The 27,773-nt window shown below is 36.6% G+C and overlaps 1 protein-coding gene across 1 annotated transcript; it reads right to left on the minus strand.

The window, feature by feature from the left end:
• Positions 1–56: 56 nt before the first annotated feature.
• On the minus strand, positions 57–27,759 carry RARS2 (arginyl-tRNA synthetase 2, mitochondrial). The gene is made up of 20 exons (XM_088138319.1): positions 27,627–27,759; positions 23,295–23,368; positions 21,786–21,891; positions 21,188–21,271; positions 20,466–20,563; positions 19,786–19,841; positions 18,203–18,286; positions 15,487–15,563; positions 14,569–14,727; positions 13,499–13,602; positions 12,094–12,180; positions 11,847–11,907; positions 10,270–10,346; positions 8,403–8,527; positions 7,375–7,442; positions 7,183–7,292; positions 5,929–6,027; positions 4,539–4,613; positions 2,522–2,585; positions 57–1,406 (listed from the first exon to the last, which is right to left on the minus strand). The coding sequence occupies exons 1-20, from the start codon at positions 27,663–27,665 to the stop codon at positions 1,320–1,322; spliced, it is 1,734 nt and encodes a 577-aa protein (XP_087994445.1). The 5' UTR covers positions 27,666–27,759; the 3' UTR covers positions 57–1,319.
• Positions 27,760–27,773: the final 14 nt, after the last annotated feature.

The raw sequence follows: 27,773 nt of genomic DNA on the forward strand, positions 1-27,773 counted from the left end.
TAGTGGATGCTTTATTTCCACAGTGGAAGTAGGACTGAGATAGATTTCTTGGAATAGAAGTAGCCCAGCTTCGCAGTACATATTTCATGGTCAGATTCTCCGGCTTTGGGAGATGGCTATCAAGGCATTTATCAGGTTTTCTACAAACATTTCACCCTGCATCTCCCTGCAGGCTTCCTCAGTGCAACAGGTTAGAAGGGGGGGGGGGTTACCTTGCAGCGACCCTTCCTTCTGAATTATCACACCGAGGAAACCTGATTTGTACCTTAGTATTGATTTCCCAAAGCCTGGAGAACCCAGGTACATACAGAAAGCGCTGTTTAGTACAGCATAATAAATACTTCTGTATTCTTGAAGGGACATTATGGCAAAAAGCTATAAGCAACAGTCTTTGGGGATCAGTAGATATGCGAGATTAGACGTTCTTACAGTGGGGGTGAGGAGATGTATGGCCCAAAGGAGTACTTGAACTGTAAGTCCCAGCCCTCCTCATCAATGACTAGGGTGGCTGAGCTACGGTGATGCTGATCCCAACATTGGAAACACCATGTGCTCCCCTTGTTAGCCCTAGATGGCATCCAAAAGTAAGTTCTGTTTAAACCGTGGCATTCCCCAATAAAGTATCAGATTGCAATCACCTACCATGCAAATGAATAGGTAGCCCACAGAGGGTTTTTGAAAGAATGATGCCTTTAGAGGCTGGTGACTTTCCTTGGGGCATAGCAGCTTCCTCTTATTTTTTTAAAAGAAAGTTTCAAAAGTTTAAAGTCAGATGGAGCAACCAGATAAGGACTGCATCCATGGGACTTGCATAGCTCATAATGCCAAAATAGCTTTTATCTTAAATGTACCATACACATTAAATTACGTTTTAAAAAAAGATGCCCACCTTTCAAACCAAGCGCTTATGAGGAACAAAAAGGAAAGAAAACAGTTCCACCACTAATTTCCTCATAACGACAATGCTTTGTATTACAAAGGTACATACTGGAATTTCATTTTTAAGTGATATTATTTGGTGCCAATTGCACAGCTGCTGAAATCTTCAACCAACTGAAAGGTTTTGATTTCACAGCAGGTCAGTAGAGTGGCAAAGCAGCAGTCATAGAGTCTGGTACACACGTGGTGGATGCATCACAACCATTAATTGAGATACTAATGAAACCTGGAATTGGCTTTATAATAGAGGACAAAAAAATTCATGTAAAAAGGCCTTCTGAAGATTCCCATCAATCTGGAAAGGCCATGAAAGTTAAATCGGAGGTCAGATAATTTTCATAAAAGCAACAGCCACAATAAACATCAAGGACGTTTTTCCATTACATTTTATCTACAGGTGTGATTCCTAGAAGCTTCAGTCCGTTGGCTAGAACAGAGCGAGCAGCATGGAAAAGGCAGAGCCTTGCCTGAAATATAGGGGAAAAAAAGGGGGGGGAGGGGAGGGATAGAGAAGAGGAAAAAGCAATTTTTATCATTTGCTTATGAAGGCAGCTTCTTATCCCCCCTCCCCCTGTTCTATGCTATGGTAGTATAAAATGCTTTAGAACTATTAAGATGCCCATTCTGTACCAATAATTCTGCAGTTCGATCACTGTTAGGATCTTTTACTTCTCTTTTTTCCTCTGGTGTCTCCTCCCACCTCCCTAAACCTGATGCTGAGATCCTCTCCATAAGCATAAAGCAGATTTTGTATACAGTATTGGTCAAGGGAACTTTCCCCTTTTCCTGATGGAAGTAGTTTCTTTTTCTATGGGACGACTTAATTAGATCCCGTCTGCAGAAACTGGCTATTCATGTTTCATCAAAGTACCTCTATTTCTGTAATGCTCATTATCCTTATGCCTGCATAGACTTGGACGTTTGTGTCCTGCCTAGTGACTTCTTACATGCATCAAGTTCGCCTCAGCGGGAAAAAGGATACTGCTGCTTGTACATTCGTTTGCTTGACTGTTCTGTCTACTTCTGAAGTGTAAGAGGCCCTATCCAGATAAAATCGTCCAGTGATGCGGTATGTATTATTTCTGTTTCACACGTAGCACAAAAATGCTGCATTCAAGACATCCTTCTGCTTTTCATGTGAAGTGACAAAGGTATTAATTGCTGTACCCTATATCTAGCCAGCGATGCAATATCTAAAGCAGTTTCCTCAACCTGCAGTATTCCAAATATGTTGGAATGACTATCGCTAGAGTTCCCAGCCAGCTGTAACAGTGAGTTATGACAGCATGCATATGTTGTCTATGGATGGAGATAAGGAAGGTCTGAGCTTTGATATGTGGCCATTTAATATTCAGCAATGTTCACAGCTCCCTGGGGACAGCCTTCAAAGGAACAGTATCCTAGCTCACACGCAGAGCTACTGCAGTAGACTTATTTCATCCTCTGGTCTCCTTGTTTCCAAAATCAAAACGCTGCCATTTATTCTTTTAACTCATACCCCACCCTTCAACAACAGGCTTTTCTCCAGGGTTTATGGCTTAGGGATAATAAATGACATTCAAACACAGAGTATTAATGTTACCTGAGCTAGTTCCAGAGCGCTGCCTTTCACAGGGAGATTTTTGTGAGCTGCAGATACTAAATGACTGAAACAGAAATACCAAGCCTGAGAACAAACTTTCTAAAAGAGAGCAATCCTAAACTAAGCAGCCAATGGCACTGGTTTCTGACTACATATGCTTATGTCCGGGTGGAATAAGAATGCCTTTCTTGGCAAAATCCTGCAAGGGCCACGGGGCATATGGAACTGCCACTGTGGCTTGGATCTAAAGCTGGAGGATGCTTCTGCTTGTTTCCGACCAAGCAGAAGAGTGTTGTGTGAGGAAAAAGACCTCACATTCATAACCTTGTGTTTGTTCAAGCTCTACAATGGCCACTGTCTGTAATCAAGCCTGTTCTGTTCTGAACAGAAGCTCTGTTCCAGCCTTTGTACGCTCTGCTACAAGAGCCTTTCCCAACCTTGTATATTCCAGCTATGTTGGGACAACTTCAAGAATTCCTAGTGGGCACAGGCAACAAGATTTCTGGAAGTTATAGTCTTAATATACTGGAGGACACAAGGTTGGGAAAGGCAGCGCTAGAGTTGGCTCCGCTACAGCCTGAATCTACCTTATATATTGGCTGCATTCATATAACTTGCTTAGCCAGGCCAGTTAAACATCGAGTGGTTACATGAGCACAACCAATTGAACGTAGTTAGTTTAAACCCTGTTTGTGACTCGTGTAGCCTGTTTGGATAGTTTGTGAGTCAATGTATTATGCAAACCCATTACATGGGTTAATTCAGTAACGAGGCACTGTGTTTCTCAAGTTTGATTTAGTCTTGCCCTACCACGTGCACAGTCATTTATGGAACACTGCATTTTTTCTTTTCACTAATGTTAACTTTGCATCCAAGCCCATCTTCTGCAAAGTATAATATATAGGAATATCAATTTCATCCTCTGTGATATCTATGAAAGTAAAATTATGCCACATATGTACAGGAGAGACACAAACCACCTTTAAAAGATTGGGAAATAAGATGTAGGGATAAAATAGCTCAATCAGACTGAGCATGCTCAGTACCCCTGAAATGCTGAATGACTATTGCAAGGGCAAAAATACCAGAGGGGGGATAAAAAAATCCAGAAAGGACACAGCTGGTTAGCTGGGATTTTTCTGCAGTGCTCATTTATTTAAATGTCATTTGAAATCACAAAAAAATATAATTTTGTTCCCAGACTTAATAAGCTATCACTTTTCTGGCAGGCTATTCCTGGAAATGTTATGTTCAGAACTGGAATGTACCTCAACAAGAAAAACTAGTTTCTTTTTATGATCTCTTGAAAGTTCACCAACTGATTTTGACAAAGAATTGTTTGTCCAAAGGCTTCTCATGAACTGATTTTTCACCAGTGACTCAGGCCAACAATATACAGCATTCACTTAAGGCATTTAGAATATTTCATAGGAAAATGAAGTTTGCAGAAACCACATCCTCTTTGATATTATGTAAATTATTGGCCATCTATAGCCTGAAGAAAAGTAAACCAGGAGGAACAAAATTGTTTAAAAGAAGGCACACCTGAAGGTTTTCAAGAACATATACTATTTTTTGATTTAACAAGGTACTGATTTTGAAATAGATGGGTATTATTGAAATGTAAAAAGTTATTTGAATGAATGAATGAATGATTTAGGATTCCATAGGCACAGGCAAAAGCTGCTATAATAGAGCCAGCCTTTATTTCATGTATTTGTTAGAGCTTTTCTCCAAGAGCTCAAAATGGCTTAATTTCATCCCAACAGCAAGACTTTGAGTAGTTGGTCTGAGAGAATGATTGGCTCAGAGTCATCTATGAGTTTCCATGGCTGACAATGGACTTGAACCTTGGTCTCCTCATTTCTAGTCCAACGCTTTAACTAGTCACCACACTGAAGCCTTCAGTTTGAAAAAAACTGCATCTTTTTACATCAAACTATCTGTTTTGAGGCTAAATATTTCTAAAATCAATGTATCCATTCCGTTCAAAGACTCCAAAGTTTCTTTCTTTTACCTGAGTTTAAAGAGATGATTAACAATATGCTTGGGCTGAAGATCTTGTGAAGATTGGTAAAGAATCTCATCATATCTGAAGGAAGAAAGGAACACATTTAGGAGGATTTGATCCAAAACAAACAAAAAAGCCACATAGGGAACATCTACATCTCAGTTTTATCCCAGCTTTACTGCCATATAAAGAGATGTCAGATTCTTGAGCACAACTGCTTCTTGGGGTGGAGGGTTGCACATGAAAGCTTCCACAGTTGGAGTAACTATTCCAGGAAAAAAATATACTGTCAAATAGCAGCTAAGTATACACTAGCTTTTGTTCAGCACCAGCCATACACTTAACCACTACTTTGTTTAACTGAAAATGGGGTTAGATTGTTTCCCCAAATGGTCTTGTATTTACTAAGAATAGAGTAATGGAGACACTGTTTTTTTCTTTTATTTTTCTGTGCAGGATGGCGGGAGATATGTGTGAGAGAGAGAGAGAAAATACAGTTTGAAATACTCTGGGACTTAAATATGTGTTGCAGTAGCAGCGCTCCATACTTATCACAGGATAATTAGTGGCTTACGTAAATGCTCTTGCCTGCTCTTTCCATATTTCCTCTTCCGTGAGGAAATCTAAGACAATCTATTCTGTCTTCCCTCCCTTTCTCCTCAGGGCAAGAAAGGTCTTAAGCAGCCTTGCTTCTGCCAAGGGTTTTCACTATTCCTAGCACTGTGCTCCTTCTGCAGACACAATTCATTGGACTATGCAGTGTTCACAGGACCAAACCTAACATTTATTTATTTATTTACTTTCAAATTTGTATGCCGCCCATCTCCCCCAATGTTCCATTTATTACCTTCTTCGTTTTACACATTTACATATTTGTTTTATACACTTTCAATAAATATTACCCAAAGAGGCTTTTTATAACTCATTAAGCACAGCTGGACACATTTGCAGTTTAATGTACCTGGCACTGTGCTACATGCTATGAATAGCCCAAGGCACCTTTAAAATGCTTGCTATTCCAAACAATGATAGCTAATGTACACCACATTCCAGTTCCACAGACATCACAACTGAACTAGATGCCAACAGAATACAAAGCACGCTTACCCTCTCTGGCTAAGCTGCTTCCCTGGGCTAATTCTAAAGAGACTTTTAGTGGAGAAATGAATTGAAGTAAAAACACTTCAAACCGTGGTACTCTACTTCCACGTTTTCTAGGTTACTGTTAGCAGTCTGTTGATACTAAATCAGTTATGTACTTGGATATACAGTTACTGTCTTTAAGAACTACTGCATATCAGGAGTAAGCATAATTAACAAAACGTATATGAACTGTGTTCAGTGCTGTCATACATGCAAAAAACTGCATTAGGAACTTGAAAAAATGCTGAAGTACCTGAGAAGATGTTGAAGTAAGGATATTGCTAGTGGATCTTGTAAACAAGCAGTGTTCATGGGAGTCCCTTGATGGACAGTTCCACATATTTCTTCTAAACTAGGGAGGCGAAGAGAAAACGGTCAATAACACTATAGTCAAAATACCATTGAAAGTTCCATATTTATGTATTGCATTGACAGGCTGCCTTTCCTGTAGGAGCTCAAGTCAGTAAGCACAGAGTCTCCATGGCGTTTGTGTCTATCAATAACAACATCCCTATGAGGTAGGATGGGTTGAGGGGGAAGGGTTGGCCTGAAGTCACTCTGTGTTTAATGAGCTCTGCAATGCATTTGTAGTGCACAACAGAATCAGCAGCACGTACCTGGGAATAAATTCCCATTAGGAAATTTGAAAAGCCATTTTAGGTATCAGTCTAAAATCTGAAAACTATTCTTATAAAAAAGTAATATTTCCTTCCTCAGCAACCAAACAAATAATTCCTTATTTAAAATAACATACATTAAATTAATAACTGAAGCAAAACACTTGGACTTTAAACTTGTTCCAGTTCTGCTCTGAGCCAAATCCTGCAAGAATGAAATAAAATAGCATAGCACAGCCTTAAAAGGACCTTAATTTTTTTGTTAGAATGGCACAAGTGTTGGACTGATCACCCCAAAAGAGTTAAAGAGCAAACTGCAAAGTTGCAGTTTTAGAAGGAAAGGGAAAAGAAAACTACCATATCCTCAAAACTGTTCCTTGCTTCTTTGTAGACGGTATACAGACAACAGGGCAATTATTGCAGGATTATGTTTATTCCCTATATTAAAAAAAGAAATCTAAAGTGTTTCTTTAAATTCTTTTTTTTAAGTACTCTGTTGAGTTCTGCTGCCTGTTCAAAGTTAGGATTGTTTCCATTGCTCTCCTCCAGGAAAGCTACACTCTATTACTGAAAATTCTTCTTCAGCAGCCTCTTTGGGAATGCAGTGCTCTATGACTGCTCCAGGGAATTCTGGGAACTCTTCAAAGCAGATTTGTGCAACGCATGGGGGATGCCAATGGGAGAAGAAAAGGAGAAAGTTCCATTATATGAAACAGATGAAACTTTTGAGTAAAACTTGGCCATATGCCTGTTCTACATATTTCATCATTTAAGCACACTGAAGCCACAGCAGAAAAGCTCCCAACCACCTTTACTTGCAGACAACTTTCATTCCGACCCAGATGAAGATCAGTTCAGTAAAAAACAGGGCACTAATCATCCCCCAATACCTGTGCAGCCTGGCATGCGTGTATTGCAAAAAGACACCAGTATCGCCTTTGCTTTGAAGAACATGATCCCAGTTAAACTGATAATCAGATGATAAGAGGCCTTTGAAGTCCTGAAATGACAAATTATTAAGAACTGAGTAGATATTTTTCAGCATCCCTGTAACTGATCTTGCAATTAATTGGATGACAGACCTGAATGATAAGTGCTGCGAGCCCAATCCGTTCTGCAGTCTCAGGAGGATTGTCACATTCTTTCGTGGCTGATCAGATAAAAGTAGAGTAAACCATTAACTCACCAACAGGTGCACAATGCTCCTGACAGAAGCTGATTCTCAAACCCTTCTTTATAAAATGGTATAGTTAGTTTTAGGAGCTAGTAGGAACATAATCTTCCTCATATCTTGACCATGGTTAACAAAATCAGGAAAACATACATACATACATACATATATAATTTCATCATTTATTTATTAGATTTGTATCCCACTGCAATTAAAAAAAAAACCCCTTGGAAGTTCAGCTTCTTTTTAGACTTCTAAAATAAAGTAGCTTCAGCAATTATTAAATAACATTATTTTCCAAAACATGGACTGCAGAAGCCTTCTAAATAGTTCACATGAAGCTTCCAATATTACTTCAATCCTATACTGTATATCATTATCCATGAAAATTAATGGAGCTTACTTTTAAGGCTTGTGCAATTAGGTTCATGTTTAATATTATTTAGAGAAATAATTGATAAAATAGAGGTAATTGTATTAGAGAATTGAAATATCCAAGCAACGTCAGATATTAAAGCTGCAACTGACAGATACAGTAGAGAGAAAAAGAAAAGGAAAAGCATCAAGATAGTAATTAAAGTATCTTCCATTAGTAAATAAATAAAGATGAACTGAAAAAAGAATCAAACAAATCTTGGACAAGGATATAATTTCACTGACTGACAGAATGCCTTCACAGTGGAATGAAAAAAAAATCCAAATGTCTTTATTTCAAAAGGCTGAATTATTTTCTCAATTACTTAAACACATTTTATTACTATTTTTTTAAAGGCTGAAACATAGGTTACAGACAAAGAGGTCCATATATGGAAAGCAAAAGGGGCTGAACTAATTTTGACTTAGACTGTGCTATAGAGTGGTGAAACACACAGTATACCTGTAGCCTTCTTCTAGAACCAGAATAAAATGTTAATTTAATAGAGAAATTTATCAGCTAACTTTTTGTAGAAGCACGTCTTTCTAACACCATGGAACAAGTTTCATTTAAAACATCTTCCAGGAAAATCACTTCTCCTTTTCGAGTTTTCATGCCTTGAATTCTCCCAAAGGGCACATGCTGGCACCTATAAACAGAGAGGACAAAAACATCAGTCATGCTTATCCTCAACAACTTCTGTCAACTGATGGGTCAATAACAGAAAGTTATGTGTCTAATACACAACATAGATAAAAGTGACATTTTTTCAGCTGTAGAAACTAGAATATATTCTTTAATAAGAATGGTATTTGCATACTTTTAGAATTACACCTGATCTCAGAAAAATGTTACTTCCACCCACAGAAACTCTGGGTTACTTTGGGCTAGTCCCTCCTCTCAGTCGAACCTACTTCACAAGGGTTGTTGTAGTGAGGGAAATGGGGAGGAAATGCTGTAGATGCTGCTTTGAGCTCCTAAATGAAAGATGTAATATAAATCTAATAAATAAATAAATAAATAAATAAATAAATAAGACTACTAAAATAAGTATGAGGTGCTCTACACTTATACACAGGTAGTCCCCAGTTTAAGAATGAGTTCTGTTCCAAGGTCTGTCCTTAAGTTGAATTTGTATGTAAGCTGGAAGAGTATTATTGTATAATACTAAGTAGTATTGTGTAATTAACTTGAACCATTGTGCATGTAACTCGAATAACTGTGCATTTAACTCAAATTTTGCTACAACAGGCTCCATTCTTAACTATGGGTCATCTGTAAACTGGGCGTTCTTAACCCAGGGACTACCTGCATTATCCATTCTTGAGAACAGTTTCTCATATTCCACCTTTATGCATGTAGGAGTAGAGGCTTGCTTTACTGGTTTCAGACTTTATTAACTCCAAAATAGGATTAGATACCTGATATACCTACACGTATACATTACATAGGCACACTTTCTTTCATCATCCATGTTATAGTTCTAATATGAACTATATATATTTTTTTTAAAAGAAAGACCTATGATCTCATTAACTATATAGGAAAGTTTGACATGGCAACAATGTGCTTTATAACATAGAAGACAAAAAGAATACATACACACAAATATATATATATATATATTTGGGTTGATTATTATCAACTTTATTTTTATTTTCATCTTAGAAGCTTACAATACCATGCTAACCTAAATCGCTTCAAGCAACTTCATATTTGCCTAGCCACCAATCGATCACTCTCCAATGTGGTAATTTAGATTGGAAAGGATTAACTTCACCTTCTCTTATTTGCTGTTACTGGTTCAATTCAGAGCCTTCTTTGGCTCTTAAGTATAAAATGTGAATCTCCCAGTGTTCTCTCACAGATTCGTACCTTCAATATTGAATGAGAATTTTAATGAAGAGGTTGCTGCTGAAACATTCTACAGGCAACCTCCAACAAGAAACAGAACAAATGGCATTTCCCAGCCTTACTCTGGCATAAAGGCTGATTCCAGTGCAAATGCTGGAATTTTAATTGCATGAATATTCTAATTTCATATGGGAGTTTAAGGATCCACAAATGAGTTTTCCCCTTACAACAACAACCTCTGAGGTAGGCTGAATTGAAAGGTGCTCACTGGCCCACTAAGCTCCACCACGGATGAGATTTGAACCTGGGTCGCCCTTGCTTCAGTCTAACATCTTAACCACTACACTGTACTTGCTTAAAATTAATTGTTTTTTAACCTTTCATTTATTTCCAGAGTGGTCTTTGGCCATCCATATTCTGCCCATCTAAAGATTTAGAACACTTGATTTGTCACATTTTCCTCTTTTGATGATAGAAATATCATTATTCAGTTTGGTTTGGTTTGTTTTCTTAATAAAATTCTTGACATACATTTACCTTTCTGCCCAATTGAAACCAAGTAATTTCAATATCTGGAACATCTGTTGAAAATGAGAGCTCTGACTTTTATCTGTCTTGGAAGAGAGGGAAACAAGATTTAGCCATTTAATACATAACAGTCAAATGCAAAACAGCATTGACACAGTTCATATCCAAGGGAAAGAATAATACCATGAAAAGTGGATTCATCTTGTGTGAGTTCTCTTCTGAAAGTTACCCTTGGAAAAGTTCTGATATTCAAGTCATAACTGGGGTAATAGAGAGCTTGAAATACTACCTATATCCATAGAAGTCTCAAAAAAACTTGATTTTAGAATTCTGAAAGGTACTAATTTTCTGTTTGGTGCATAGATCCTATTAAAAGAATACCAATGATTATATTATAAAAAGAAAAATTGGAATATCAGTTGTTAAAAATTGGTGTAGACTGGCAGCCACCAGACCATGGGTTAATAAAATGACAAATGTACAATGGCACAAGCATCTAAAGAAAGGATCAGATGCTTCATCTGGGTATAAAGGGTATAAAAATGCAAGAAATGGCATCAAATTCCTGAGACATACACCTAACAAACAAAAACAGGAATATTGAGTTGCTAATGTAAAAGTGGGGGGTTGTAATGAATTATGCTATGTGTGTTAATTTAATGAAACCAAGACCTTTGTGTTATCATGAATAGCCGCTTTTGTTAATAATGATCACTGGCTGATTCAGGATCATTTACTTATCTAGGGTTTGCTAACTAAGCACAATCGACTGGGTTTACACAACTGATTGATTGCACTATGGCACAAACCTCATTTATAGTCCATGGTAAGTTTCAGAACCTCCAATGATGGTTTGAAAGTTTTAGAATCTAAAATTCTAAATGATATCTTTGAATGGGGACACTGTATGACATCTAGGAGGAGGCATTTAAAAATAATAAGCTATATATAATAATTCTGCTACACTGTTCAGCACTGCAAATCAGCAGTGATAAAAGAAACAAGGGTTCTACTGGAATGGGACACTTTGCAAATAAGGGTGGTGAGCAAAACCTTCTCCTTCCAGTTTGGACGGCTACCTGGCTGGTATATTTTGGCCATCCTGTGAGCAGGAAAAACGATATCAAATAAGACTAGGGCAAGATGTTTTGTTATGGGGTTATTATCAAGAGCCACTAGCCCAGATCTCCTCATTTTCCCTTCCCTGTAAAAGTGAAAAGATCTTTCCCCATTCAGCTGACCTCCAGGTCTGTTGGATTACAGACCTCCAAATTCTCAACAAAAATGGAGATTACTGTCCAACACAACTAGAGGACACTTGGTTGGGAAAGGCTAGTTTTGTCAAACAAGACATGTGATACAATGCCACTGAATTGCAGGTTTCCCCAGACTACCAGCAGTACCTAATCAAGCCTAGAGAAGCTGGGAGTGATCAGCATGTCACTGTTTTGTAAGAAAACACTTATCTTTTGAAATGGTTAGCTCAAGTCTAATAAAAATTCGTGGAATGTTTGGATGCTGGCATAAGGTACATTAACATCTTCATCCTCTACCAAATCAGTTTACATAAAACATAGAATACCTACGATGTATAACATAATGTCAGGCTTGTATTTTTCCATTCTGTCTATAGCAGCAGCAAGATCTCTGGAAATGAAATATGAAAAATAAATAACATTCTCCAAAGAAATATTCATTTTATTTAAAAAAAAAACCTGTATGCTGCCCTTCAAAATCATGAGCAATCTGTCTACCAGCAATATTCTATTACATATATCAACAGTGTTAAAATAATGTGCAGTTTACTGATAAACAGTCACACAACATGCTTGCCTTGTTAGGTAAAGCGAAGTTCCATCACTACGCATTACAGCAACTTGGTCTCCGTTTTCAGAAAGACAAACTTTTCCTACTCCTTCTCTGAAAATGATGAAAAAAGGCACTGAACAATCTACCTGCAGCAAGGAATTATACATTGATTTTCTTAATATCCACTTCCATAGCCAAATAAATAAATAAATTGTGTTTCAGTACTTCAGGAATTAAGATTATAAGGATATTGCAAGAAAAAATAAAAATGCTTTAAAGTTGTGGTTTAAAGTTACATGGGAAATCATCTTTGTATTTTCAGCAAGAAAAGGCAACTGTAAGCCCTGAAAAAAGCTTAACATGTTTTTTAAAAGTGCCCCAAAAGAACAAAACTAAAATCACAATCCCATGTGTGTATGACAACCCCGATTTACCTACTGCAGTCATTGTTCAACTAGACAGTATTAAATGCAGCCCCTGGCCATCAAAAGGTTTCACACCCATTTCATTACGATGTACAAAAGATTAGCCCTCCTCCAATGCTGCTGGGATAATAAATTGTAGTTTGACATTTTCCCCCCAACTTCTTACTTGTTATTACATGCAAAATAGGTACTGTGATTAAAATAAATGTGAGCTGGGTCAGCAAATCAAAAATTGATAGTTTGATGTTAGCTTCTTCAGCAGTTAATCAGAAATGACTTTAAATCACAATACCTGACCTAAAACATAACAAAAATATGGATCTTGGAGAAATAACAGTCCTTTACAAATTACAATGGCACAGGAGGAAAGGGAAGAAGGAACAACTGAACCCAAGATCTTACTCAGTTCACATACTGTATACCCTAACTGTACTAACTGTGTACATGTACTCCTAAGTGTGTTCCAGAATCTTTCAGACTGGGTTGGGATTAAAAATCCCAGGATTCAGAAAGAGCACTGCCAATGATAATGCTGGCTAAGAACAATGAAAGCTTTAGCTCCATAGATCTGGAGACATCTAGTTAGGGCAGATTGTCCTAAATCTTTAGCATTATACGTGAAGAACACCACAGACCAAATAGTCAAAGATGGTACTAATGAGTTTTCTTCTGTCCTATGTGATTTGCCAGATGGAAGCAAAGGTAGATATGGAAGCGTGAGAAGTCGGCAGTTTACTGTTTACTTCATGCCTGCAAGTCTTGTAAAAGTTTCAGATTCCCTTTCTCACACTAAGGCTGATATGCTGCCCGCCCCCCAATAAAGTTTCCCTGACTCTTTACGTGCATGTCAGTATTCACAAAGTTACCTTAGTTATTCAAATCATCTTGGCAAAACAAATATTAAAAAGAGGTCAGATAAATGGAAGTATTGGCTAGCTTTAAAGATACATTAAGATGAATGATCAGGCATTTCAGAAAACTGGAAATAAAGAATCCATTCATACATTTTCTTAAGAAGTCCTTTTGCATCCAACCTCTTTAGAACGTCCTGACTTTTCTCTCGATAAAATGATTCTCCAGAATATTCATTAAAGTAGATTCCCAGACGCTGGACAACCCATCAAGAAAAGAGGAAAATAATTACAATCAGCAAGAATTATCTCATCTATCTATGAGACCACCCTTTTCCAACAAAAGACTATAACTCCTAGAATTCCCACTCAGCACAGTCATGTAATCTCTGCACATCTAATAGTTTCCAGATTGAAGAATTTCAAGGAACCAAGCCAAAATAGACTGAGCGAATGAAAATGGAGCTATATAAAAAAAAAAGATATTGAAAAAAGAAAAAATCTTAAGTAAATCAGTCATGTAGGAATGTTGTGATAATTTGTCCAATTAAATTGCTGGCATTAACAAGCTAATTAATTATGCAAAAGGTTTTTTTTATATTCAATTATTCTCTACAGATATTCCATTAAATCAGTGAGACTCCACATGTGAATTATTATGTGAGACAAAATACAAAAAAAAAACAATGCACCAGAACATTATATCATTCCCAATGCCATGTACCCATCCATCTCGTCTATATCTTTACATTTGTTTCATCTATCCTTGCTCATATAAGAATGAACTATTAACTATAACTCATCACGAATATTTTAAGTCAGATTTTATAGTACAATTTATTTCTATATTCTTAATTATTGCACTACATATTTAACAAACTTTACTTATAATTAATTATATATATATATATTTCCCTTTCTTAGCTAATTTTAACTTTTAGTTTTAATTTCAGTCTTAACAGAGGGCAATGCTGCATTATTTTATTTATGTTTAAGTATGTTATATCTCCATGGCTAGATTTTATTATATGTTGCTCTAAGCTGGTCACTGACTAAAATAAAGCTCTCTCTTTCTGAATCATATTGTGGCCTGCTACTTTACAATGCAAAAATCAGGCAACTCTAAGGGTGTACATTTTTCAGAAATGCAAAGATACTCAAGCATCACTATACTCAGAATGGGATAATTTCTAAATACTGAAAGGAAAGGTTCAAGTCAGCACCTTATACACCCGAGCATATTCTTCAATGCTAACATCTCTAAAATGCTGCCACAGTGACACTGCCTCTTCTTCCTGTGCTTCCAATTTTCTAAAGAAATCTTGTGCCAGAGTTTTAATATTTTCATCCTCTTCTGAAGCTTTGTTGACCTGTACATAGACCTATATAAAATCAATGAAAAATACAGGACTGTTCAATCTGAAGGACTTCTCCATCAAGAAAAGATTACAGCCCGTGGCAAAGCATTTACTTTGTATTCAAGACACTCCAATATCCTGTAATCTTCAGCACAATTGCAAGGATCGCAGGTAGCCCAGCAAGGAAAGACAGCTAGCCCAGTATACCGGAGCTGATAACCCCCTCCAGATAATGGCAGACTCCCATCCATATTCCTCTGTTGCTAGCCATGCTGATTGGGACTGATAGGTATTAAAGTCCAGGAATATTTGGCTATTTACTGTAACTTTTCCCCACATCATCTTCCTAATAAATGTCACTTCTTTAAAGAAACAAAAAACAAAAAAGAGACTTGTTTCTGTTTAGCCCACAGGGGAAAACTTAACAGATAGCAGCTCTAGGAACATAAAAAGCTGCTGTATAGCAGGCCAGCTTATTTGTTTGGCCACTGCTGTCTGTCCTGACTGCTGATAGTTCTCCAGGTCTCAGATGTCTGTCCCTGCTACCTTCTCATTCTTTTTAGCTAGATATGCCAGGGAGTGAACTCGAGACCGTCTGCATACAAAACATTTTTTATACATTTTAAGGAATTATTTTTGTTCCAGAGGTCTGGCCATACAAACAGAAAAGCAAAATAAAAAACATTAAAAAGAAAGAATTGGGGGGTTGATATTATGGCCATTCACATTATACATTCTAACTTTAATAAAATTCTTTCAAAGAATTCAACTATACTTAGATACCTCAAAAAGATGCTGCAAAGGATTAGATTTTAGCTTTTCTTCAGAGCCAAACCATTGGAAGCCAGCTCCCAACAGACCTGAAAAAAAAATTGTTTTACAGCTAACAGCTAAAATTATTTCACAGAGTTGTTATAAGATAGGAGAATAACTTGCCCTTCTTCTATTTTCAGCAATAAAAAACTGGATAGTAAAATTTTTTAAATTTATAAAGTAATTTTCAAGACTATAATAACAAAAAACACATTGGTGGATGCTATAAATTTTGATACCCATAGAACAAAGCGCTGACTTCAAGGATATTGATCAAGTGGCATGTGAGTTCTATAAAAGGACATAAACTGTGCACTTAGATGCTGAATTAGGATTTGCATTGGGCTTAGGCAAGGATGTGCTTAAAACCAGGAAAATTTGTCTTAAACTGCATAACCTCATACCTAAAGATAGACTTTTATACCATGACATAATACTGTGGCAACAGAGTATAGAGTATGAGAAGAACGTAACACGCTAGAAGGAATGAAGAAGCAAAAAGAGGTTAAAATGGAGGAAATAACCAAGAGGAAATTAAGTTGCTAAAAACAGGAGTATTCCTAAAGTTATGCAGAAGCCCCTTTCATGTGTTTTCTACACAAAGAGGGCCCAATTCAGCTTATCCCTAGATGCTTTTTTTTAATTTATTGATCAGGAAGTGATTCTAGCTGGTTTACAGAATAGGATTAATGCATAAAATTAAAAAAACAAACAAACTATACAGTAAATACATCCCACACATTGGAAAAGGGTAACTAAACAAATATACACCCCACCAACCACCATGTTTGGACCATCTCCTCCATATTATATTTTTGAAGATCCATGAAAACATGGCCCTTCCTGGAGGCATTTGAGGATCCTTGAAGAACTCATGGAGAATACCACAGTAGCATATCAGGGGCCTCTTGTTGTCATGCTATTGATTTTAAAAATATATTTTAATTTTATGTTTATTATTTGTCAGTCACTCCAAGTTTTCAAAAAGGGAAGACATATATCTGAAGAAACAAACAAACAAACAAACAAAATATATTGGAGATGCAGAGCTCCCTGATGCTGAGGAGTCCTGGCATCTGCAAATTAGAAATGGAAGTGTGCACTGTGAAAATGACCATTTAGAGACGTTTATGAATCTGGCTTACACAGTCTTGAACTCTGTGTGTCATGTAGGGATTCACAATACAGATATTCCTATTCAGTGTGTACAGGATGAAGGGGAGCAGGGACAGGGAGCTGTGTCATATCAGAGCCTGGGACTACTCTGCCGTGAATAGTGGAACCCCCTTTGTGTTAATAATGTGAAAAGGGCCACTGAGGCAGCTAACACAACCTACTGTTTGGATGTCATTGTTTTGATATTGATCAGATTACTCTAAGATTAAACTAGGGATACTGAGTCTACCTCAGCTATGGGTAATATTAAATCTTTTGCTTTGTGCTCTGGCTTAGTTCCATTAGCAAACAGTAATCTCTGCTACTTTGCAGGGGAGTTAAAGGAGAATAATTTACTACATGAACCACAGTTTGTTTATATATTTTGAGTTTTAAAGAATCTCTACAGTTACCTATTCATTTAATTTCTTTAGCTCTCTCTCCCATCCCTACACTATTTCTCTCTCTTTTTTCCTCTTCTTTTTCATTTAATTTTATTGTGGATTCTTGGATTAAAAGACAATTTATTCTTACATACAGATTTCCTGGATTAATTGCTTGTGCTCCAAAAGAAGACACACTGGGAGTTAAGTGTGCAGGTAAAAACTAAAATACAATTATTAAACTCAGATACTATTATCTGATCTCTGCCTGTGAGGAAACAATGCAACATAGGAATCAATAAAGATAGGATAAAACTTATTCAGAATAACAATTGCAGAAAAACAAGAGCTTTGTGCTAAGAGATTGCTTGCTTATCAGATTTCAGAAGGACACAATTTAAAGCCATCCACTTGCAATAATAGAAATAGTGGCAGATCATTAATTGTAGCAACGTATCTGGGATTTTTACCATTTGAAAAAATCTGAAATTTTGGTCTTTTGAGCCATGATCAGGTTTTCACAAAACATGTCAACTCAAAGAAGACTGAAACAAACATCAGGAGTTTCTCACATGGGAGCAAAAGGTTATTTTCTTCAACTGAAACAACACATTTTTTCACAGAGCATTAGGATCTCTCTACAAATATGAAACACAATCCCAGAAGAGCCCTGCAAACATAGGAAGGCATTGCATTTGGTTCCTCCTCTTTTAGAATGAAAAGAACACAGCCATTCTGGAATTCATTGCCGAAGAATTAAAAAAAAAAGTTTCTCCCATGCACATGCCTACTTTTTTTTAGTATAATCAAATGGTTACAATACAGGCTGGATGGTTCAATACAGAAATGCTGTTTTATGCATTTCTAGGATTAAGATCAGTGTTTTTATCTTTAAAGAGCAGATCAATTATCTTAAAGAGCAGAGCAATTTACAAATTGCATGTATCAGTACTCTCAATTTAAAGAATGACCTACTTTGGATTGCCATACTCATTTCTTGGTCTGCTTTGGATTGCCATACTCATTTCTACAATAAAACTGAAAGCCTTTTTTGTTTTTAAAAGGCTCATTATGACAAAGTTGAAAATAACGAGGCCTAGATTATGTTACACTAACTATAAGACAGAATTTAAAAAAAAAATATTTACCAAACTGCATGCCCCAATCTCCAAGATAATTTATTCTTGTCACATGATGTCCAATCGCTTCATTGATATTTGCTATGAAATTCCCTGAAAATAAATCACAGTAATTATTTGTCTCAGCTGTACTCTTATCCTCAAATGCTCATTTTATGTAACCTGATCTCCCTTTTCTACCACTGTACAGGTAGTTCTCAGGTAACAACCACTCGTTTAGAGACTGTTTGAAGTTAAGACCACCACATGAGTGCTGGTTATGACTGGTTCTCAGTTTTTCAGGCAGTAAAAAGAGATGGCAGGAGATTTGCACTTTCAGATTTGCAAGATTCTGTTAATGTAGCCTTACAATAAAGTAGAATTAGTTCATCTTGTCGTATTTCTTGTCTGGTCTACTTGGGAGGCTGACATAAATTTTGCAAGTCTGAAAGTACAAATCTCCCACCATCTCTTTTTACTGCCTGAAAGTTAGGGCAGATCCTTTCTATATTTCTTTTTTCTGCCCATTACTCAGTTGTGGGCTCCTCCCCCTTTTGTCTGATCATTCCCTAGGCAGCCTCTCTTCCCCCTGTCTTCCAAGGTCATTCTCACATTCCATCACACTAGCTGAACCAAAACACTGAGTTTCTCCCTTTGCAGCAATACTTTTAAGCTAAATATTACTGACATTTTAGTTTGACCCATTTGGATCTTGACTCTGGGTTCAAGTTCTCCTTAACTATGGACAAAATGATATATCATACAGTTGCAACTTGACCTGTGAAGGTGGCTTTCTAATATTGGGAGGAATTATATTTCATCATGTTTCTTGCACAAAAAAGGGATTCTACATCATGGTTTAAGAGGACTAATCGGGAAAAAACAAAGAAAGAAAGACTGTCAACTATCTAATGGTAGGGATGTTTGTACATCAAAATAAATGGCTTCATTACTGGATTTGGATAGCCATCTCCTTGGAATTCTTCCCACTGGAATTAAGTCTAAAATGTAACAGAAGTACAGGATCCACTTCCCTGTACTTGTTCTTATTATTTTCAGAATCAAATTATTAATTTATCAGTAACTACCTTTAACAAGAAAGATCCATCACCCTACATTTTTTTAAAGTAATAAATTCAAGGGAACAGGAAATCAGAGGAAGAAAATTTCCAGGCTTGAGAAATACTAATTACTCCTACAGGCTATAGTTTTCAATAGCTCTTATTTATTCTATCTAGAAATGCCACAAGCTGATTCTGGGTCTTTCTGCAAGGTCTATACTTTTGAGCTCACCTGAAGTTCTTAGATGTAAAATATTTCAGCTTCACTGTTTCAACAATTTTGTTAAAACTAGCTGATTGTTTTTTTCTTATTCCTGAAGTCATTTTTAAGATTTTGTTTGGTTCTATTTCAGTCTGGTCTTCTTTCGAGAAACTTTCAAAATGTACACAAGTAGTTCCCAGCCCAAAGCTTATCATGTAGCCTAAGACTAAACATCGACACATGGGAGAAGCACCCATTAACTCACAGGCTAGTTACAAGTACTGTCTCTTAGACTGTATCACATTCAGAAGATTCCCTCATTTTTAGACTGCAATTCAGTTATATCTCACCTATTAATGTAGAACGTAAGTGACCAACATGAAACTTCTTTGCAATGTTGGGTGAACTGCAAGAAATGTAAACATTAATCATTTAGGCTCCCCTTCCCCACCTTCCAAAAAAGGAGTAGAGATGTCAAACCACACTTTATCTCTAAATAAAGGAGTTTCTGCATTTAGCTCATACAATGAAAAATGTAAAGGAAAACATGACTGACATGCTAACCTATGAAAACAACACAGTATGGCATGGCAGATGGAGCCATGGGCATGTCCACTGCTAATAAACTATATGCATTTATGAACAAAATTAGTACTGAAGGACATTCTTCAGAAGTATATATGTTAATCCACAGCTCATTCAAGATGACAAACTGGAATTTGTATCTGTATTCATGTTCTTTCCTATATTTTACTGCAATATGTACTAACAAAGTTGTTCCATAACTGAAGTGGAAGCCTGCATGTTTCAAGGGAAACTGAACATGACCATTTCATAAGTTCAAAGGTAAAAAGATACGGTTTCAATACTCACTAAACCAAAATGCATGCTTTACTAGAAAAAAATGAACAAAACCAAACTTAGGCCAATGAATCAATGCTGGTTTACAGACAGGTTACTCATATAACCAATCTGTAAACCCGCATGGTATTTTAGGCATGCTCCAAATTAACCAGGCCTATATACTTACCTAAAATCAATCAGAACCTTTCTTTTTGGCAATCCTGAGAAAAGTTCGCTCTTTATTCCATATTCAGAACCATCCTCAAATACCTGCTGCAACACTGCCTTAGGAAGCAAAATACACACAGCCACAATGAGAGTAATGAATGAGAGATCCTTTTAAGAGCATGTTAATACCTGTCACTGATATTTGCAAGCTCATGAATCTCCCACTTTACAAACATCTTCTGAGGCTTCACATCAGCTAAGCAGACATCTGCAAAGGCTTTCCAAATGGACAGATAGCAGGCAGCCAATGCTAGTTCATCTGTTTGAATTTTGATTACTTTTTTTGGCTGAACTGAGAACATTCTTATTTTCAATATGTCCATGCTCTATGCACAAAACATGGCATACATATTCATATAACTATATTTTTTAAACAGGTCAACAATTTAAGAATTATCAATATTATTCATGCAAAAAAATGATCCATTTTAAAAAAAAATCTGCTTTTGGGGGACTGCTATTCCTTCTGATGTGTTTATTTGTCAATTTTATTCTACTATTTTATATTTTTAAAATTACACAGTTCATTATTTCCATCTTGGGAAGATCATTTAAGGTAAAACTACGGGGTAGAAACTATAGGCTCTACACCGGTATCTATTATAGAAACCACTATCCTCAGATTTAGCATGTTTTTCAATTCTAATTCTATTCTACAATTCATAAGATATTAGCTCTTACCTTTGCCAATAAGTCTCGATTTATTGTGAAGTCTACTGTTCCTTTACCTGGGCTGATTTTGCTCACAACTCCATCACATTTTAGCTATAGTAGAAGTAAAGCACATAGACAAAAGAATATACCACAAATAAGTAGAATTCTCTTGTACACTGCATTATATAACTCCACATTTTCAAGCAGCAGCATCTGCAAGGAGGGCAATGGGATAGAACAGCTTTGCAATGTGAGTCCCACCGCTTTTCTATGTGCATTCTCACCCAGCACACATGTTCCAAAGGGACGGAGCTTGCGGCAAAATGCTGCTTTGTCATTCTGACAAAAGTAGCAAGAACTTGTGGACAATCTTGTTTTCAAGAATTAGGGTAACTGTAGCTGGATCATCCATGCAAACAGTTTTTAACTGTATTTCAAGAAAATTCAGAAAAACGATAGATTGCATTTTGCAATTGTTGAAAGGTAAGAATGGCAAGGAACTGAGCCCCAAAAGCCTTCATAATCTGTGGCTTGGGATCCCATTTTTTACTATATTTATGCAGTACAAAACACTTTATAAGCATTTTCTTACTGATGCTCCTAATTAATGGATCTTACTGGATACCTTGTTTGCCAGCTTCTCTGCTTGAAGATTAATATCTGATGCTGTGTAATCTGTAGAATTAGCATCTAACACAGAACTCACAAAGAACTGGAAATCAGCAGCCTGCCTTAAAAAAAAAGAAAAAAATTGTAAAGATTCAGACTCTTTTCATGATAGAGGGGACAGGATTGCTAAGATTTAGAATTAACACAGCTAGAAATATCTAGGGCAACTTCATCCTCAAAAGTTTTTGAAACAGAAAATGATCTGTGAAACTATTATGCTGGGTTAACAATATATGAGCTACACCTTGTAGCTCCTACTCTTCAACCATTAAACGCCATGAAATGGCATTTAGAGATGGGCTTGCCTTAGGATGCCTAATGGTAACAACCCTTATGGGAATGTGAGGAATTTGTAGCCTCCGAGATGTTGCTGAACTGCAAGGGATACTGGGAATTACAGTTCATCAATATCTATAGGTCACTGGGTTCTACTTCTGCCTTAGATGATGCTGGAAATAATCTGAATTAGAAACAGAGACTGAACGAATTGAACTATGTCAGGGCTTCAACTATAGTTTCTGGAACAAACATTATGGCCTGGCTTGTACATAATGCTAAACCATAATGGATGAGTAAATATGTTATGCTGAACCAAAAATAAACAAATTGCATTACAACTTAATATTATGTCTGAACCAGACTGTTATTTATGACCAGCACAGTGACTTGGACCTAAGGAAGTGTTAGCATAAAGGGTCCATGTGGTAGGTTGTTTTGAAAATTGTTATTTTCAGAACATTTATTATTTTATTATTTATAATTATTTATTATTAATTATTATTATTTATCTAACAGCTGGACCAAAAAGCTGGACCAAAAAGGGGAATATCTGGCCTATAGAACTAATGTGGAGTGTGAAGTTCTTTCAGGACTTGATATGACCCTCTCCATTCCCTTCCACCATGCCATGTTACTGCTCTCTTCCACCTTCTAGAGAAAGACAGAATGTTTGTATTTGCTCAGAACAAGCCTGAAAACTTTCTTCTACCTTTGTTCTGAAGAGAGGATGGACAAAAATTATATTCACAACTGCTGCTCATCATTTTTACAACTTGATCCAATGCATGTTCTTTATTAAAAAATAAAAACCTCACCAATAAGGCTTATCCCCAAGGCAGTACACATAGGATAGCTTCTTAAAAAACCAGATCCTAGGCAGACCTAAACCTATTGATTTGAACTCTGTATAATATTGTAGTAGTGGAGTACAACCCTAGGCATGTATATTTTCAACTAAATACTGACTTTAAAAGGATTTACTCTACTGTAAGCCTGCACTGAATTATAGCCTTAATTATCAGTTCCTAGGATGCCAGTGTTTGCATATCAATAGATCCAACATTTATTTCTGCTAGTTGTTTCCCAAACTATAAACTTCAAGGATTGCCTGGAATTTTATCTGTTATTTTGTATGTTATGACAAAAGGATCTGAAGAAATTAAATTATAAAGTATAAATACCCTACCTATTTTTTGACACTGGAACAGCACAGATTGATTTTACCAAGTTTTCTGGTGGGATCTTCAAAACATGTGAAAGCTATTTAAAATAAAATTGCCAAATTTAGTGTGAAAGAATAAATAGGCATCAATATCTTTGCCATCATGTTATCCTCTATTTCTTTTTTTTTTTAATAAAATTTTTTATTCTTTACAACAAACACAAAACATACATAAACAAACAAGAACATACAAAGGCATAAAAAAAAACATCTTCCATTTTATACCGTGTGTCAACCAGTTACCAAACCATTGGTGCCCCTTTCATAATCTTCACTCATTTATATAAATTCTCATATCATCTATTCAAAATATACTTGTATACTTATCAATTATCAATTATTAATCATTTGTAGCTAGTCTATAAAATCATTTATTACAAGAAATTTTAGCTTTCATTATAGGATTAGTAATAAATGTTATCCATCGATTATATATGTATATATATATAGTAATTAATATCAAATTTCTATTATAAAATTTCCTAATCCATTACATTACTATATTTTCTCATCCAACTATTAATAAAACAAATCCCGTATCATATAAAATTGCTTATCTTCTTACTCTAATTTCAAATATCAATTTAACTCTTCTCTGCACATTCCATAATTTTCAATAACTTCCTCCTGCATAGGTACTTTTTCATTCTTCCAATTCTTAAAAGTTACAGTTCTAACCACTATCAAAACATACTTCATTCTTCACTACATGTTTCAACAAGAATATCTCTAGTTTAAAATCTATATGTTACTATGTCCAACCATGTATGAATTTTAGTCTAATATCTTAAAACATTTACAATCAAATACAATTCTTTACTATATATCTCAGTTTTATACCTTATTCAAACGCTTGCATAGTTTTAAGTTCACCCTTTTCATTCAATATCCCAAAATATCTAGCTGTTTATTCCTTTTTCTATATTATTGGATAAGAGAAAGCAATAATAAATGTCCTTTCAAACATTCTGCTTTTTGAAGCTTCTGTCAGTTCCATTATTGTTGTATTCCCCTCGTTTTTTCTTTAGGCATCTGGAGTAGTTTCTTTCAATATTGTTTTACTTCTTCTTAAGTATTCTCTTAGTACAATTTTCCATTATAATCTTGTATAATCTTTTTCTCACCCTCATTACCAAAAACAAGTCTGTCCCTCTTCATTTATCAATTGATTAACCCTTTTCGATTCTCAGTTTATAAGCCTCAAAATAGTTCTGTTTAGTGTTTCTGATTTCTTGTGCTATTTCTTCCTTTTCCATTGATCCCGTTTTATGTTTAATTAGTCCATTTTAGCTTTGATGTCTTTTTTTTTTTTGCGGGAATTTCTGCAGCTCTTCTTCCAGTTTTTTATAGTCATCCTCAATAGTTTAAAAATCTTTTTCTGCATTATGTTTCTCGTATAGTCTATTATCAAACCCCCTGTATAGACCTTCATTAAGTCAAAGGATTCTTTATCTTTGTTCTTGCCAAGAGAAAGAAAAAAAAAAAAGAAAAAAAAAAGAAGAGGAGGGGAAAGGCTAGGTCTCTTTAAAAGTCCAGCTGGGGGGGGAGTAGAGAGCAAAGCAAAGCTTCTACCAGAAAGAAGAGCTACTGCCACTAAACAAGGCTCTTGTGACTAACTCAAACTTTCCATCTTGAATATTTTCAAAATCGCTTTCAACTCCGCTTTCTTATTTATAGTTATTCGGATGGCACCTGTATAAACATGCACATCCCACTATCTTTTTAGAAAGCCCAAAGTCCTTGAGTATACGTCACAATGAAAAAAAAAACACTGTATCAAGCCTCTAGATGGCAGTGCAACTTTCTTTCATTTACTTTCTCTTAACTCGACTTTCCCCATTTCCAAAACAAAAGATATAGGTTTCTTATAACAATAAAAAAACCTTAATCAAAAAAGAAGCTTGAGATAAAAGCTTATTGAGTATTGAAAAGAAAAAGCCAGTCCAGTTAAAAATATATTTTTAAAAGAAAAACATCTTGCCAATTCCGCTAAAAAGGGAAAGTTAAAAAACAAAGATTTCCCCCCCCCTTTTTTTTTATAAGGCTCAATCTCGCTGCTTAATCCACTTTTCTTCACTTTTAAAAATCTCTTTAAGTTACTTAAGGTGTTCTCTAAGAATAATTGAATAGTAAAGGTCCATCTCACCCGGTTGACACCCCTCTCCTTCTTCTTCCTTTGGAGCTGTCCCGGCTCTCGCAGTCATTAAATGGCTGCCTCTCCTCCACCGGCTTTAAGAGCTTCTCCTGGGATCAATCTGGGACTTGCGGTGTCCCTGAGATCCACAGGACGCGCCCTTTACAATCACCGTCTCTACGGGACGGCTTAGGTCCATCGGGACCATCCAGGGGGGGAGATATCGGCTGCGATCCTGGGAGCCCAGGATCGCCCGCCGTATCGCCGCGACGCCAGCTCCGCCTTCTGATGTTATCCTCTATTTCAATTACATTAAAATTTATCACATATAAATGCATACTGATGCAACATTCTAGCAGTGCACAGGTGAAGATTCATCCTTCTTTCCTACCTCCCTAAGAATGGACCAATATTTAATGGAAAAGTGAATGCCATACATATTCCTTTGTGGGAGTTATTCTTTCCACTGAAGATCAGCATTCAGATCAAAATGTTCAGCTTTCAATCCAAAAACTATTAAATCTTGGGAATTTCTACATATCCTAGTCTTACACCAGGAAGCAGCAGAGGAAAAATAAAATCAAAGAATTCAAATATCAGGTAGTCATAATACAAGAGTTTTTGAATTACCCAGCTGGGTGGAATTACCCAATCTGCAAACATGTCACCATAAGTAGACCAGCTTTCCTGAAAAATGTCCCCAATCTGTTTCTTGTAAAAGTAAAGGTAGGAGGTAACTGTGCAAAAACCATTCTGTCCAACAATTTGTGAGAAAACAAAGTCTACACGAGACTTTCAGTGTGCAGTAATCAATGGGGAAAAATTCAGCTACAATAGACAATATGGAGACAGATAAATAGAGTACCAACTGCCACCCTTCCTGAGCCAGCTGGACTTGGCAACAGTTATCCACACCATGGTTACAAACCATTTTGATTATTGTGCATGTATTTTAAATGTGTTGCTTAAATGTTTTATGCTGATGTTTGTATTTTATATTTGCTTTAAAATTGTACCTTGCAAATTATCTTTAAAAGATTTTATGCTGAAAAGTGGTGGTAAAGTATCTAAATAAGGGAGTAAATACACTTAAATGTCTCACTGTGTCCAAAAAGTACTCACTTCCAAGTAAATGGCAGGGCTGCAATTCTTCTATAGGGAACTCAGGAGAGGTAAGGAGAAAAAACAGGGTTCCCTCTGTAATGACTTCTCCCAAACTGTATCACCACAACTGAAGGCCTTGCTTTAGCACATGTGCAGTTAATTATTTTGTGCAGCCTCATGTTTTCATGTTCTCTTGGCCCCTATCTGCAGCAGCACTACCAGCAGCAGTAAGGAAGAGGGGCTTCAAATCCAAGCAAGCAACTAGATGAGTCCAGCTGCTATAAGACAAGGGAGAATCATCCATCGTTCCCTTTGGGTGGCAAGGCTGTACTTGCACATGGACAACTACTCAACTTAAAGCAGATTCTCACAAGCAACAAGAAACAGCAGGGCAATGATGCCAATACAAGAAGCAAGCCCTGCAACAAAACCAGATGCCTACTTTGCCCCTACAGCACCATCACAGGCCTCAGCAAGTACACAAACAAAATCAGAAGTGCCTTCCCATGCTCTCCCTCCAATGCAATATATGCTCTCATCTGCCAGCAATGCCCCTCTGCATTCTACAGGGGACAAATGGGACAAACTCTGTGCAAAAGTATCAACCGACACAACTTTGACACAGGACGCAAAACAAGGGCAAAGCAACATCAGTGCATTTCAGCCTTCCAAGACACTCCATGGTAGACCTCCATGTGACTGTTTTGGAAAAGTAGGGTTTTAATAGCAGCATCGAGTGAGAAATTGTTAAACATGAAAAGATTTCAGGCTTTTTCAAAAGGAATCGGCAAATACAGTGGGTTTTTCACACATAAGGTATGTGTAACCTCTCTCACATGTAACCTTCATCTACATAACCAACCCGTCTTCCCCTCCTCTCCCCAATTTAAATCCAAATCGGCCCGCCCATTCTAGCATCTGCTGAAGTTAGCTGCAGCTGGCGAAAGCTCATGCTTTTTAATAAAATTCGTTAGTTGGAAAAGGAGCTACCAGATTCCTGATTTTTTTCCCCCCGCTTCGGGAGGAATATATTACAGAAAAGGGATGATCAATAATACCTGAGCAGCAATGCACTTCCGGAAACGATACCGTGCCATAGCTCTGCTTAGAGCAGCGCAAACCACTTTTCCATTCTTCCTTCCCCCGCCTCCGTCATGGAACAGCCCACTTGGGGGAGGAGCCACTTCTGCCGGACTTCCCTTTGT

The sequence above is a fragment of the Python bivittatus genome, unplaced genomic scaffold, assembly GCF_059951505.1.
Source record: "Python bivittatus isolate LINGU-HERP-01145 unplaced genomic scaffold, Pbiv_v1 ctg000020_np1212, whole genome shotgun sequence".
NCBI lineage: Eukaryota > Metazoa > Chordata > Lepidosauria > Squamata > Pythonidae > Python > Python bivittatus.

Excerpts from the sequence above, each read along its gene's own strand:
- RARS2 (XM_088138319.1), bottom strand. The coding sequence starts at position 27,665 with ATGGCACGGTATCGTTTCCGGAAGTGCATTGCTGCTCAG. Across the intron at positions 12,181-13,498 it reads AAAGGACTTCTTAAGAAAAT|AGAAGGAGTAGGAAAAGTTT; the intron begins GTATGAATGGAT and ends CATCATTTTCAG. Across the intron at positions 10,347-11,846 it reads CTGACATTATGTTATACATC|ACAGATAAAAGTCAGAGCTC; the intron begins GTAGGTATTCTA and ends CTCTCTTCCAAG.